At 60.2% G+C, this 14,759-nt stretch overlaps 1 protein-coding gene across 1 annotated transcript in view; it reads right to left on the reverse strand.

Moving 5' to 3' along the window:
• Nucleotides 1–826: 826 nt before the first annotated feature.
• SLC7A5 (solute carrier family 7 member 5) overlaps nucleotides 827–14,759 on the reverse strand; it is a 38,142-nt gene continuing 24,209 nt past the window's right edge. The window contains exons 3-10 of the mRNA XM_032284638.1: nucleotides 12,030–12,135; nucleotides 11,436–11,480; nucleotides 10,006–10,129; nucleotides 9,060–9,163; nucleotides 8,225–8,321; nucleotides 6,840–6,989; nucleotides 4,963–5,140; nucleotides 827–3,722 (exon numbers count right to left, since the gene is read on the reverse strand). Of these exons, the coding sequence (XP_032140529.1) occupies nucleotides 3,667–3,722; nucleotides 4,963–5,140; nucleotides 6,840–6,989; nucleotides 8,225–8,321; nucleotides 9,060–9,163; nucleotides 10,006–10,129; nucleotides 11,436–11,480; nucleotides 12,030–12,135 (860 nt within the window). The 3' untranslated portion in view covers nucleotides 827–3,666. The remainder of the gene's footprint in view (nucleotides 3,723–4,962; nucleotides 5,141–6,839; nucleotides 6,990–8,224; nucleotides 8,322–9,059; nucleotides 9,164–10,005; nucleotides 10,130–11,435; nucleotides 11,481–12,029; nucleotides 12,136–14,759) is intronic.

The raw sequence follows: 14,759 nt of genomic DNA on the forward strand, positions 1-14,759 counted from the left end.
ACACAGGTCCTGGGCCAGGGCTCCAGGTGACCCCGGCTGCTGCACAGGCTCCCAGCTGCACCCCAGAACCCTCTGGTCCGCCGCTGGGAAAGGTCTCCCTAAAGGAAGGGCCCAACCCCCAGTCCCAGAAGACCTCTTTGCTAACACCTCATGGAGCTGACGGCTTACTCCAGAATTTATATTCCCAGCACCTGGGGCCCTCCTGGTCCCTCAGCACCAGGTGGGACTTGGTGTCTCCAGGATCAGACTCAGCCTCTGGGACCCACTGAGGGCCTGTGACCCAAATGCCTGTCCCCCACCCCCTGTTCAGGTGGGATGAGACTGCATGGGTTCTGGCGACAGGCACTTCCACAGTTTCCAGGACGGGGCCCCATGGTTGCCCTCCGAGGCTTGGGGGTGTCCTGGGAACCCAGAATCGGTGCTGCCTCCTTTCTTGCTGTGATCCCACGCTGGAGAAAGGCTTCCTTCCTGACCTCCTGGGAGCTGGAGCCCTGTATCCTCCCAGCGGGTGACCCCGAAGCCCTTCCCAACTCTGCCCCTGCAGCTCCCTGGGACTGAAACCTTCCCCCTCCACCCCGTGGTCTCCAGTGGAATGTCCCAGCTGCCCACTCCCAAGGCAGATCACCCTGGAGGGGTGTGTGCTCAAACGTGGGGCCTGTGCTGCCTGCTCACGGCCCACCCCACCCGGTGGCCTCAGTGGGCTATTGGTTGAATGAATGAATGAATATGTGACGGTGGAAGGAATGGGGTGGCCAAGGCGGGCTCAGGAACGTTCCCACACCTAGAACCCGGCGCTGAAGAAAAGAACACAGAAGAACGTCAGTCGTAGGACGATTGAGTGTTTCTTTAAAAACAAAAACCGCACAAAAAAGCCAGAATGCCATGCCCGGCCCGGCCCAATGTAACAGGTTAGCCATTAACACGAAAGAAAAGACAGCCCAGCCACACACGTCATTACTCGGCAGAGGGTGTCCGGCCTGCTCGGCCGGCGTCACAGTGGATGGCCCTGCGTGGCTGGGACACAGACGGAGCAGGCGTGGCACCTGCACCACGCAGAGCAGCAAGGCTGGGCGAGACCACTGGAAATAAATAAACACGGTGCCGACAGCATCTTAAATTAGTAAGACGTTAGCACAACACAAAAAAGGCGAAACGACTGAAAACGTTGCTTGTCTTGGTGGGTGTGCTCTAAAACACGCGAGACCCACGAGTGAAAACCACTGTGGCATTTGTCGGTGGAGTATGGAGAAAAGGGGGAAAGTGAAGTCTTCTGAGACAGCCCCTGTGGTGGCCCTGGCCCCCTGCGGAGTTCCAGCACGGCAGGAGGGGGAGCGGACACGGCCCTTGACTTCTGAATTGGGGTCCCTGGGCTGGGTTGGGGGACACAGCACCAAGGATCACAGACTGGACAACCCCCCCATGACCTTCTGTGGAGTTCTTCCCCCTCACAACCCAGATGCCTGGGAGAGACTCTGCAGTATGAAGAGGGACCCCAGCGGCTGCTGTGATTTCACTAAGGAGCTACTTTCCGCCACAGACACGGGCAGCCCCCATGTTGCCCACGGCCACAGCAGCCAACAGGCAAGCGTGTCTCATGGGCAGGCCACTAGCTCCTGCGTCCTTAAGGCATGTCCACCTCCAGAGCAGGAGGCTGCAACAGAACGGGATCCCAAGGCCCCCACCGGGGGCAGGAAGCGCAGACACCCGCACAGGCCCTGCCGGCCCCAGTGGAACGCTCCCAGTGGTGGGTGCTCCCAGGGAGCACCTGCCCGGTCTCGAGGGCCGTGACTGCCTCCAATGTTCACTGCCTCCTGGGTTCACACAAGTGCCCTCCAGGCAGGCTGGACACCAGCTCTGTCCATATCTGCGGCCAGGACAACAGGTCGGGAGGGACTTGGTGTCGTCTCATCCAGTAGACTCAGTTCATCTGCCGCTGCCGGTCCTCGGCCTCCAGACAGTGGGCTGATCCCTTGGGCCCCAGAAAAGATGCAGTTCCTACAAGCAGACACTGGCAGCCAGTCCATGTACAGCTGGAAGCAACGGGGCAGGGGTGCCAGGGCTGGACAGGCCCCTGGGCTCTGGAATAAAGGTCTTCATTCCTTGAGCAGGAGAGATGGACATCTGGCCCAGGACCCCAAACTGTTCATCAGGTTTCTGTGGGCCCACTGGATGGTGAGGGGGTTGGTGCCAGGCAGAGTGTGGCAGGCTCCACCGGGCACTTGCTCAGAGCTGGCGGCTTGAGCAAGCTGGTCAGCAAAGCTGTGTCCAGCCTGCTCCAGGGCCTTCTGGCTTGGGGGACTCGGGGCTGTGCCACAGGGCTGCTCCTCCAGCCACAGCTGAGCGCTGGGGAGAAGCAGGTGGCTGAGGAGGCAGAGCCCCCTCAGAGCTCAGGAGGAGCCTTGCAGGGCGGTATTCTTGTTCTGTGGGCCCCTGCTGCTTCCACAGAGGCAGAGACAGCTCAGGAAAGTGGGCCGAGTCGGCCAGGCCTCAGCTGCCTCCCCCAGGGAAGAAACAGGAACAAAGAAAACATGGGCTGCTAGTTCCGCCTCTCCACAGGGGGTGAGGGCCAAGTGAGCGTCCGCGGGCCTCTGGATGCAGGCCGCAGAGAGGTGAGCTGTGCCTGACGCTGTCTCCAGGACCAGGACAGGCCGTGAGGGTGACAGGAAGGGCGGGGAGGTGCCTCGGCCAGGAGCGGGAACCCAGCCCCAGCCGGAAGGGGCTGCTGTGGGGTGCTGGGTGGCAGAGAGGCCAGTACTTTGGAGCCTGAGGGCAGTGGCAACCTCAGGCTGGGGACATTGCTGCATGGGGCCCAGGGTGGGCGGTGGCGGGGATGCCAGCACGCCCACTCCCCAGGGCTGCTCACCGGCTTAGGATGGTGTCTCAGGAGTCCAACAGGCCTGAAGCACCTCCTGGGAGGACCCCCGGAATCACCCACCCTGAATCCTTTACCTTGCCCGGCCCCCCACCCGACCCACTCCGGGCAGCTCCACCCTGGTGCTGCCCTATGGCTGAGTTTCTGCTCTGCAAACCCTCTCTGCAGTGGCTGTGTCTCTTCTGGGACTGGCGGGGAGGGTCCTATCTTGGGTCTTTAAGGCAGAGAGACATAAGCCCATGGGGCGGTTTTTAAGAATGTCGCCGCATTTATAACCATAAAAAAATAAAGAAGCCAAGCACGTGTGTGTGGGGCCGGCTGTCCGGCCATCAGTGCAGGTCTGCGGTCACGATGAGGTTCTAAGGCTCAGTAGCTCTGTTCGCCCAGGGACAGTGATCTGGTCCCTGGTACTTGGTGTGCGGGAGGAAAAAGGGGAGAAAGGGGAAACAGGAAGGCTCCTGCCCTCCGAGCCCCTTCAAACATCATCTTAGTGGTGTCGACTTGACCCAGAATTTAAGTTAAAAAAACAAGTAAACAAAGGAGGGAAGGGAAAAGGACCCAAGAAGGCCAGAAGCCGCTCCTGGCAGGAGCGCAGGCCCCGCCTGGATCCCAAGGTGGACCTCACTTGAGGGACGAGATTCGTAGATTCGTACCAGAGTTTCCACAGCAGCCTCGGCTGCCTGACCTGGGAGGGACAGCGAGGGACGCTGGGTGCGCGGCTGAGCTGTGGACGGCGGGGAACTGGCGTGGGCTCGGGGCTCTGTGTGCTCCTCCGCAGCCTCCTGGCCTCCGGGCTATGTCTCCTGGGGCACCACCTGCATGAGCTTCTGACACAGGACGGTCGTGGAGACTGTCAGGAGAAGGCTGCTGTTAGCCAGGGGGCTGGGCGGCACCATGGGACATGGGGGCGTGAGTTGGGGCTCCCCCAGCCCTGTCACCAAACCCAGGGCCACCACCCCTCCTGCAATAGCAGAGAAGCCAGAAGCTAGGATTTTAAGGAAGCCTCCTGACTTGAGCACGTGCACACGGCGTGTGCGATGAGACGCACACGTGTGGCATCTGCTCCAGAACCCTGGGAGGGAGAGGGAGCACGGCCCGCGGAGCATACAACCCAGGCCCTGGGGTCTCAGCCAAGTGCAATGGGGAGACATCGGGCCTTCCTGCCTGGCCGTGCCAGGGACGCAGCCTGGACACACACCAGCGGCCAGGCTGCCCTGCAGGAAAAGCTGGAGGAGCCGTCTGCTAAGGGGTCCTTGGGAAGACCTGTCACACCCGGGACTTTCTAGAGAAATCGCTCTGGGGATGGAGACCGTTTCAGGATGGGGGGGGGTTTGCTTCAAGCTCCTGGTGTCCTGAATGACTTTTAGAAGCCACTGGTGACACGGTGACGAGCGTCTAGGCCCGCAGGCACCCTGGCCTTTTTCTAGGAACATGGCCACATTTGCAGGCGCTGAGGAGGGGTCCTAAGCTCGGTGGCAGAGCACCCTGGGGCCGCCACTGCAGAGGGGTTCGTCCTACTGCCCTTTTTTTTTTTTTTTGAGATGGAGCCTCGCTCTGTCACCCAGGCTGGAGTGCAATGGTGGGAGCTTGGCTCACTGCAACCTCAAGCTCCCGGGTTCAAGCAATTCTCCTGCCTCAGCCTCCGGAGTAGACTGGATTACAGGTGGCCCTATGCCCAGCTCATTTATTTATTTTTAGTAGAGATGGGGTTTCACCATGTTGGCCAGCCTGGTCTCAAACTTCTGACCTCAAGTGATCCGCCTGCCTCAGCCTCCCAGAGCGCTGGGACTACAGGTGTGAGCCACCACACCCGGCCTGCCTCTGCCTTGCTGGGTAAGTCTGCTCTGGCAGCTGGTAGGATTTTGTTACCTGACTGCAGTAGCCTAATTTCTGGAATCCCTCGCCCTAAGAGATTAGCTGCTGCTCACTGAGTGTCTTATCCCTGAAACACGTGGGCCGTGAGTCACTGGCAGAAGCCTCCTGCCACCCAACACACTTGGACCATGTGGGTGGAGACGGCCGACGCCTCTCAACCCCCTCGCTGCCCCAGGCAGAGGGTACCGCGGGCTACGGGCCAGCGAGACACTCACAGATGCCCTGGAGAAGCCACTTGGGCTTGTTTTTCCACCAGACCCCTAAGAAGTAGACGGGCAGCCCGCTGAGGATGATGGTGAAGCCGATGCCACACTCCACAGGGGTCTTCCAGAAGGAGACGGCAATCAGGAAGAGGCAGGCCAGGATGAAGAACACGGGCAGGGCCAGGTTCACCTGCGGCAGAGGACAGAATATGGGTGAGCTCTGCGGCTATGCTGGAGCCCCCTCCTGTCCAGCCTCCCTCCCCCAGCCCCGAGGTTCTTCAGCCCTCCTGGGCCTTCCACACCCACTTGCTGCTGACTTCCAGGTCACCGGAATGTGGCCTGCATCCCGTCTGCCTCACACACAGTGTCACTTGCCCCTCCGTGGACTCCGCACAGTGCTAGGCCTGTTGCCCAAGGCTCAGGTGGCTGCTGCTGGGGATGGAAGGAACCGGCTCTGTCTCCGGAGGCATCATGAGCAGGCAAGGTCACGGTTCCACTCCCATACCACAGGCCTGGAAACCCTGAGCCGTCAGGAGGTGCAGGGGCCTGACGCTTCTGGGAGACAGCGGCCACCCACGAAGAAGCCAGGAGACTGCCCTCGTGGAGACCCTGCTGTGGACAGGGCTGAGCAAAAGCCCATCCCTGAAGCTGCAGCCTACGCCGTCACCTTGGGCAGATGAACTCCACCCAGCACAGAACCCAGGCAGGGCTTTGAGAAGCCTGCAGGCCCAGCCCGTGACCCGCTGCTGCGCATGGCTGTGGGACTCAGCTGTCCCGAATGCACACTCTAACAGACCACCCTGGGAGACGCAGAGCTGACCACGGGTTCCATCAGTGCAGGCTGCATGGCTGCCCTGTCCCCAGGGAACAGATGTCCACCCTGTGCCCAGGCTCACAGTGGGCAGAGCCTATCCTGTGCCCAGGTCTCCATGGGAGCGGAGTCGCTGCCATGGCCAGTGACTGCCTTGTGCCACCTCTCCTGGGCCGGGCTGGGCCTTCTGCTGACTCCTGCTCCAAGCCCCTGTGGCCAAGCTGGCATGGCAGGCACAAGCTGGTGCCCAGGACGGGCGGCTCCCTCCTCGCCCTACACAGTCTTCTCTCCGAGCTGCATCTGGGTTCTAGTACTGACCATATTTTAAAGCCCTTGTTAAACAGCGTTCACAGGCCTCCCACTGGGCCCCAGACTTCAGGAACACAGGGGGCGAGATGGCCCCGGCAGGGGAGCGGGGCTCCCGTGACAGACATATGCCAGCTGAGTGACAAGAGCTGCTGGCCAGCAGCCACCAGGGGCTCTGTGCTCTTGTCCTGTGTCAGGGCCAGGGTGGCGGGGCTTGCTGGGCCCTGGGTGGGAGCATGGCCTCCGAGGGACGGCCCCGTTTTGAAGAAAGCAGCTCAGTGACAACAGCTGCCCCTCTGCAAGGAGCTGCTGGGGACAGGGAGAGCCCAGCTGGGCCCTGGAGTTCCTAGGGCCAGGCGTCCCACGCCTTGCATTTCCATCCCCCAGCACAACTGACCACCCTGTGAATGCTGCGCCAGGCCCTGCGAGTTCACGCGATGTCCTTATCTGCTTCCCTTCATTCAGGGGAGCTCTGTCCGTCTGCTGTCCTTTGAGGAACCCCAGCACCAGAATTAGGTGACCCCCGTGTCTGCTAGAGAAGCACGGGCAGACAGCCTCATGCCCCTCCCACCACACGGCCTCACCCCCCTCCCACTGGGACCCCCTGCAAAGTAAGCCCTGGTTTAGCTTGACGGGGACGTGGCCTGGCCCAGGTGCACGCAGCCAGGTGCAGGTCCAGAGGCTGAGCCGGGCTGCCAGCTCCCGACCTCGGGTCCTCAAACCCTGGGACCCTGCCTGTGAGGGCAGCTGGGTGAGTGGGGCCTGGGCTCACCTTGATGGGCCGCTCCAGTTCGGGCTTTCTGTAGCGCAGCCAGATCATGCCGATGATGGCCAGGGCCACGCAGAGCCAGTTGAAGAAGCTGAAGAAGTTGATGACAGAGAAGATGTCCTTGGAGAAGGCGTAGAGCAGCGTCATCACGCACTGCAAGAGAGAGGCGGCCGGCTGAGCCCAGGCCCACAACCCAGCCAGGGAGGCGACGGTGGCCACTGGGGACTGTCTAGCCGGGCTGTGCCCAGATGAGCACACTTGCAGAAATTTTGTTTTAAAGGAGAAACCTCATCTGAGCAGGAGGTCTTGAAGGAGGGAAGGAGGGAGGGAGGGAGGGAGGAGGGAGGAGAGGAGAGAGGGGGAAGAGGGAGAGGAAGAGGGAAGAGGGAGGAGGGACGGAAGGAGGGAGGGAAAAGAGGAGGGAGGGGGAAGCGGGAGGGGAGGAGGCCGGAGGGAGTGGAAGAAAAGGAGACCACCTCTGGGTTTCAAGGACAGGTGAAGAGCACAGTGTGCGTTTGCAGCTGGGACCCTGGACTGCGGCTCCGTGAGGACCACAACCTGACCTAACCCAGTGTCCATCAAGGGGACAGTTTCCATAGCCCCCAGTGCAGCTGTCAAAACACGGTCCTCATGGATGCTCCAGGGAGCCCAGAAGTGTGGGCTGCTCTCCCTCCAGCTCCCCAGGCACACAGGAAGGCACTTCCCAACTGGCTTCTAACATAGAGGAGGAGCAAGGGCTGGGACCGAGGCCAGCCCACAGGAGGCCAGCCCACAGGAGGCCAGCCCACAGGGGGCCAGCCCATAGGAGGCGCCGCAGCTTCCTCTGCCTCTGCTGCTCTCACTGGCTTTGAGGGAAGCAGCTGTCAGTGGCCTCTCCAGCCCTGGTCACACCCTCGGATGAGACTATAGCCCCAGGAACCAGCTCCCTGAGTTCTTGACTCATGGGAACTGTGAGATAATAAGCGCTTTTCCTTTTAAACCATGACGCTTTTGTGTGATTTGTGACATAGCAACAGGGAGCTAGGGCAATCCCATGGGCCAGCACAGAAAGACGCAGGAGAAGCGGAAGAACAGTACGTGATGCACCCCGCTGAAGAAACCAACACTGAGTGGTGCCTGCGGGGGCAGAGGTGGAGCGAGCAGCCCAGCTGGGGTGGAGCTTTCGTCTCCCACATTTTGTCGGTGTGAACTGCTTGTGGAAGCCACCATATGCTATTTTGGGATAAAACCTAAAGCCCCTTCAGCACTCTCTGGCATTCAGTGGAGCTCACGTTCCGCTGCGTCTCCAGGCCACACCCCGGACAAAGTTGCAAGCTGTGGCGGCCTTCCTCTGGGGAGCCCCCGGACAACCCCCAGGGAGCAGGCGCGGGGCTGTGTGGCAGGCTTACCGTGAACACAAGGGATGGCATGGGGGTGAGGAGCTGCGGGTGGATCATGGAGAGGATGGAGGGCAGGTGGCCTTCCCGAGACCCTACAAAGAAGAGCCTGTGGACAGACCGGAGAGGCAGTCAGCCATCACCTCACAACCCAGGACAGACGGGGACATGGCAGGCTGGGAGTGGACGGGGCCTGTGTCTGGCTTGTCTGTGCCTCTCACCAGAGTGGGGAACAGGACCCTGTGGCTTCTGGCTGTGGGCCTCTCTGCATCCCCAACCAACTCGGCCAGCGTCCCCAACCAACTCGGCTGGCAAGGACAGAAACTCCAGCCCCAGGGGGTCAAGAGGTGGCCATGGGGCACCTAGGACACCACAGCTGGCCTCTCAGCAGGCGTGGGAGGCGAGGGGCAAAGTTCATGCTTCCTTTGTTTTTTTTTTTTTGAGATAGGATCTCACTCTGTCACCCAGGCTGGAGTGCAGAGGCGCCATCTCGGCTCACTGCAGCCCTGACTTTCTAGGCTCAAGCAATCCCCACACCTCAATCCCCCAGGTAGCTGGGACTATGGGCATGTGCCACCACGCCTGGCTAATTTTTGCGTATTTTTGTAGAGACGAGGTTTTGCCATGTTGCTCAGGCTGGTCTCAAACACTTCAGCTCAAGCGATCCGTCCACCTGGGCCTCCCAAAGTGCCGAGATGACAGGCGTTAGCCACTGCGCCTGGCCTATTTGAGCTTTAACAAAGATGCATCCCGTTTGAGAGGCAAACCTTTCACAGACACAGAGCATGCTGAACCTGGCCCTGAGGCCTGGGCCTGCCTGACCTGTAGGGGGTCGGGCTGCGCTCACCTGGAGGAGGTGAACAGGGACCCATTGACTGAGCCGAAGCAGGACAGGCCCACGAAGACGGGGATGATCCAGGACATGACACCCAGGTGATAGTTTCCGAAGTCCTAGGCAGACACAGAGTGAGCTGAGCCCCGCAGGGCGGGCCCTTGGCCCTTCCCGCCCTTGCCAAGAGCCCGCTGCAGAGGAGAACCTCTCGGGCTGGATTCTGGCCTCTGGGGGACTTCCCTCTGCTCGGCCTGCTTGTAGGAGAGCCCTTGAGGGCCCCGATCTCCCCACTCCCCTGGAACTTCCTGAAGCAAGCTGTGGCCTCCATGTGGGGATTCTGCCTTCCCCATCTGGGGTCCTTCAGAGGCCCAGCACGGTGCCCGGTGGGCGGTGGGCTGGGAGTCAGAGTTTGTTCAGTAGGAAGCTGTGGCCTCCATGTGGGGATTCTGCCCTCCCCATCTGGGGCCCTTCAGAGGCCCAGCACGGTGCCCAGTGGGTGGTGGGCTGGGAGTCAGAGCTTGTTGAGTAGGAATCTGGCCAGAGCTCCCTCTCCCTGTTCCCCCGGGCCGGGAGGGCAGTGGGCGGAGCCTCAGAAGCTGCTCAACAACAGTGCCCAGGCCTGGCCTCCGTCCTGCCGAGCCGGCAGCAGCCATGCCTTCCAGCAAACCCGTCTGCAGCAGATGCCAACTTTCCAATACTCAGATTTAAAATGACCGCTGCCCTGAGTCCCCTAGGCCTGCTGGCGTATAGCTGGTTCCAGGTGTGGCCTGGAATCAGATTTTAAACCCCCTCTCCCCTGCAACAAGGACGATCCCCAGACATTCCCTCTGCGGTCGTCATGAGAGGAGACCCATGACCACCACGCCAGCCCTCCAGGTAGGGGAGGCTTGGAGGTACGGGGCACCCCTCTGGTCTGCAGGCCTCTCAGGGCCCTGGTGGAAGCTGGCGGGTAGCGGCTCACCACAGCCACGGCTTCCGATGACAGCATCTGCTCGGTGGACAGGGTGGTGAAGTAGGCCAGGTTGGTCAGCACGTACACCAGCGTCACGATGGGAAGGGAGATGATGATGGCCAGGGGCAGGTTTCTGGAAGGAACAGGGGCAACACATCACTCAGCGCAGCCTGGGCTGAAGGCCAAACCCCGTGGCCAGGAGCCAGGCGGGCTCCCCACCACCAGCAGCTCCGGCCTCTGTGCCTGGCTTCTTGAGGAAGGTGGGAAGCACCGAGAGAGCACGGGCTGGGCAGGAGGCTGGGCCTGGAGGGGAGACTTGCAGAGGCCGGGCTGGTGCCCTTGCCGCGGGCCTCAGCTTCCCCACCTGAGAAATGGGGATTCTTCTGGGTGAGTACAAGGGCTGGTAGAGCTACATTAGGCTGCCAGGTCTGAATCCTAACGCTCTGCTCACCAGCTGCCAAGCCAGGGACCAGAACCCAGAGCCCGAGCAGCTCCTGTGGACCGTCCTGCCCTGAGCGGGGGCCTCAGCTGCCACCTGTTCTCTGAGGAAACCTTGCCACCACCCCCACATCCTGCTGGCTCCCCAGGCCCCAATCACGGCTCTCCTGTGAGCAGGCCAGAGCTGACCAACAGGCTTCCAGTGGAATGTGGCTGCCCTGTCTCACATTCAATAAAAAAAGACGACTCACAGCCATTGAGCCCTTGGTCTCCAAGATGTCATTCTCAAAACACACTCTGTTGCACCTGGACTCTCTGCCCCTACCCCCTGACCCAGCCAAAATGACATCTCCAATGCGGCGGGCACCAGTTGGCCTTAAGAACGGGCTGAGGCCGGGCATGGTGGCTCACGAGGTCTGAAGTTCGAGAGCAGCCTGGCCAATACAGTGAAACACCATCTCTACTAAAAATACAAAAATTAGCCAGGAGTGGTAGTGTGCGCCTGGAGTCCCTGCTACTGAGGAGGCTGAGGCAGAAGAACCGCTTGAATGCAGGAGGCGGAGGTTACAGTGAGTCGAGGCTGCGCCACTGCACTGCAGCCTGGGTGACAGGGCAAGGCTCCATCTCAAAACAAGAGCCAGGCTAAACTGAGAGCCCCTGCTTCAGTACGACGACCCCAACTGCCGAGGCGGCCTTGAAGACCCTGCCTGGATTCGTGGGACCGAAGCAAGACCAACGTCTGTCCTCACTGCAGACCCACTCCTGAACCCACGCTTGGGAGCTCTGTGTGGATTTGGGCCCCTCCTCTTCTGGTATCACGTTTTCTAAACTGACAGGGATGGGAAAGAAGAACGTATCTAGGAAGGAATATTGGACCAGACACTTAACCTCTCACATCAAGTCTGGCAATGATGACATATGTATTCCTGTCTAAATAAATCGTCTATTAATTAAAAAAAACAAAAACAAAAAAGCACAACTCCATCCATTCTTGCACGTACCTATAGGGGTTGATCATTTCCTCTGTGACAAAGTTCAAGTAATTCCTAAAATTTAGAGAATAGTATTTAATTGTATGATCATCATTACAGAAAAGAAATCACTGGGGAGAGAGCATCCCAGGCCGGCTGATGAGACCCCCGCCCCCGGCGGGCTGCTCGCTGGGCTGGAAAGCGGACCTGGAGCGGGAGCTCAGCCTCCTGTCTGCTTTGGGGGTCCCTGCCACCCTTTCCAGGCCTCCTGCATGCTCCCTGCCCGCTCGCCCACAGGGGTGATTCTCAAGTCCTGGTGAGGCCCGCCTGAGCGCAGGAGCCGGGCTGCGGACCTGGAGGAGAGGGCCTGCAGGGCTCAGCTGCCTCCACGTGCTGCCTCTGCCGTGGCCGAGATGCAGAAGTGGAGCCAGGGCAGGGCTGCAGCAGGCAGTCTCCCCATACTTCCTAGGAACGTGGGTGATCTGGAGGGTCACCTGCCACTCTGTACCGTCCACTCCCTTTAACCACTCCTAGATGGCCAGGAGGTTTGGGATTCCTGGACCCATCAGGGACCAAGGTCCCTTGTATCCCCAGACCAAGGGACCTAGACATTCCAGAACCTACCATCCTCCATAGGCAAAGAGGCCGCTGTATAGAGCCAGCACAATGTTCCCCACATCCAATTTGGTGCCTTCAAATGAGAACTTGGGATCTAGATTGGACACATCACCTGGCAGAGGCCAAACAGAGAGAAAGGAATGCTGGGTTAGAGAGCGCCACGCAGCTCATGCTACCAGTTCGAGAATATTCCTGGAGCAAAATACCACAGCAAACAAAAATGCTGGGGTGAAGGGTCTTCACTGCGACCAACAAATGGAATGCACCTGCTGAGCCACCTGGAGGCTGTGGAGTTCCAACTATAACCAGAGGAAGGGGACCCACCGGAGGCCCTGCGCCCACCTGAGAGGACAGGCAGCTCTGACCGGCCCTGCGCCCACCTGAGAGGACAGGCAGCTCTGACCGCTGCCTAGGAGGGCCTTTCAGACGCTCGTCTACAGGAGGGTAGGAGGGAGGGGTCAAACAGCCCCAGCTGACTTCAAGAACGTTCCCTGAGACCTCATGACATGAGTGTCAAGGCGGTATGAAGGCAGGGGACCTGGGTTTGCATCCTGGCTGTGGCACCAAGGAATGCCCAGAGGCACCAGGCCCCTGCTTCTCCAGCTGTGAGGAGCTTGGAACAGACCCTCTCCCCCTGGGCTAGCCGGAAAGGCCTGGGGAACACAGGTCCATCCTGGACTGCGGTGAGCGTGCGGCCTGCTGGGTCTGAGGACGAGCCCTGTGCTCCCGTAGGCAGTGCTCTCTCCTTTGCCCTCTGAGGACACATGTCACTGGGCTTCATGACCAGTCCACCCTATTCCAGAAAGACCTCATTGCAAAACTTGAACCTCAGTCACATCTACAAAGACCCTTTTTCCAAATAAGGCCACCAGCATTCATGGGTTCCCCAGGAAGATGTGTCTTTGGGGGGCCAGGAAGTAAACACCACAGAAGGGGTGTCTCTGGAAGGTCACCTGGCTGCTCGGACAGCTCTGGCCCTCTCTGTGGCTGTCACCTCCACTGCGAAATGGGCCCAGAATACATCGCCTGGCCGCGGGTCACTTGCCCCGTGGGGTTTTCGTTCCTGACTTGCAGGGCTCTGACGGTGGCTCAGACACCTGCCTCACAGACGGCCGCGCTCAGGAACAACTTGGTAATGAGACCAAAGACACCTCTGGGACAGAGGAGCTGGGTCACCCCCGCCCACCCACCAGGTGTGTACAGAGCCTGAGGCACAGGTGGTGAACTGTCCAGGCAGGGGCAGGCCCCAGGGCTGCTGTGTCCCACCATGTGGCCTTGACCACAGGTCACTATGCAGGCCCAAGAAGGAGAGCAGCCTCGGTTGCCCAGGGAACGCTGCAGAGCAAGGAGGTGAGGGCGTTTCAAAGGGGAACCAAAGAGAGGGTCCCATAAAACCTTGGCATTGACCCCACAGGAAGTGCACTTCAAAGGCGGCACCGGATTTCCTACGGCAGAGCGCACGTGGGGTCCCTTCCCGATGGGCGGACCTGGTTCCTGTGGCGCCTGCTTCCCCACGGCGGGTGGGATGCCTGTGGCTCTGCCCCCAGCTCTGTCTGTCCCAGATGCCAGGTGCGCCCAGCCCAGGCCTTTGATCTTCAGCCTGAGCTGGGGATGCTGGTGGGTTCACCGAGGCCTGGCCGCCAGCCCACCCAGCTGAGGCCTTGATCTCCCGAGAAGAATGAGCTCCAGGGCCACCGCCCGCATGTGACGTGTTCCAGGTCCTGGTCACAGGGTGGTCAGCAGGCAGGGCTTGACCTTGCAGGCCTGGAGCGGCTCAGGACAGGGCATTTTCCACAGCACCTCGGCCAAGACGCCCACAGCCCCTCTGGCCTCCCTCCCATCTGCTCTCTGACAGAATGTTCTGGAATGTGCAGACCTTTCACATCTGCAGAGCCCCACTGTGTCCTGCCCACTTACTTCTGCTGTGTGTGTGTAGGGGGGCATCTGCCCTGCATGTGGGGAGACAGGCACATAAGGCCCTGCCAGGTCGCTTGAGAATCCAGGTCCTGGCACTCACCGTGGGAGGGGGTGAAGGTGATTGCTGGAAGCCAGAAACGTGCCCCGTTCACTGTGACGCCCCCAGACCCAGCCTGGGCTGATGGAAAGGAGGTCTCAGAGCACAGTCCCCACTACACATATCAATACCCATAACTGACCTCCAGCCTCATGACAGGAGAGGCAGCTGGTTACCACACAGGGCGGCTGCTTTTGCTAAGAACAATACACTGAGGCTTCACATAGTGAGGTCTTCAGGCAGGAGTCAGACATCTGCAGCCCCAAGGCCTGGGTCACTTTTTTTTTTTTTGAGACAGGGTTCCACCACACCCAGCTAATTTTTGTATTTTCAGTAGAGATGGGGTTTCACCATGTTGCCCAGGCTGGTCTCGAACTCCTGGCCTGAGGTGATCCACCCGCCTCGGCCTCCCAAAGTGCTGGGGTTGCAGCTGTGAGCACCGTGACCGGCCAGGCCTGGATAACTTCCACTCTGTGGTCACAGTCGTCTCTAGGACCCCAGCACTGGGGACGGAGCACCTGTCCCACGACAGCATTCCCTGGGGTGCACAGCTCCATGCTGCAGCCTCTGAAACTTCCAAGAAAATCAGTACCAGCTGCTCTGACCAAGCACAGGCTCGTGCCATTGCACTCCAGCCTGGGCAACAAGAGCGAAACTCCGTCTAAAGGAAAACAAAAAGAGCCGGGCACAGTGGCTCACGCCTGTAATCCCAGCACTTTGGG

Source organism: Sapajus apella, unplaced genomic scaffold (genome assembly GCF_009761245.1).
Source record: "Sapajus apella isolate SASKATOON/1434 unplaced genomic scaffold, GSC_monkey_1.0 scaffold15, whole genome shotgun sequence".
NCBI lineage: Eukaryota > Metazoa > Chordata > Mammalia > Primates > Cebidae > Sapajus > Sapajus apella.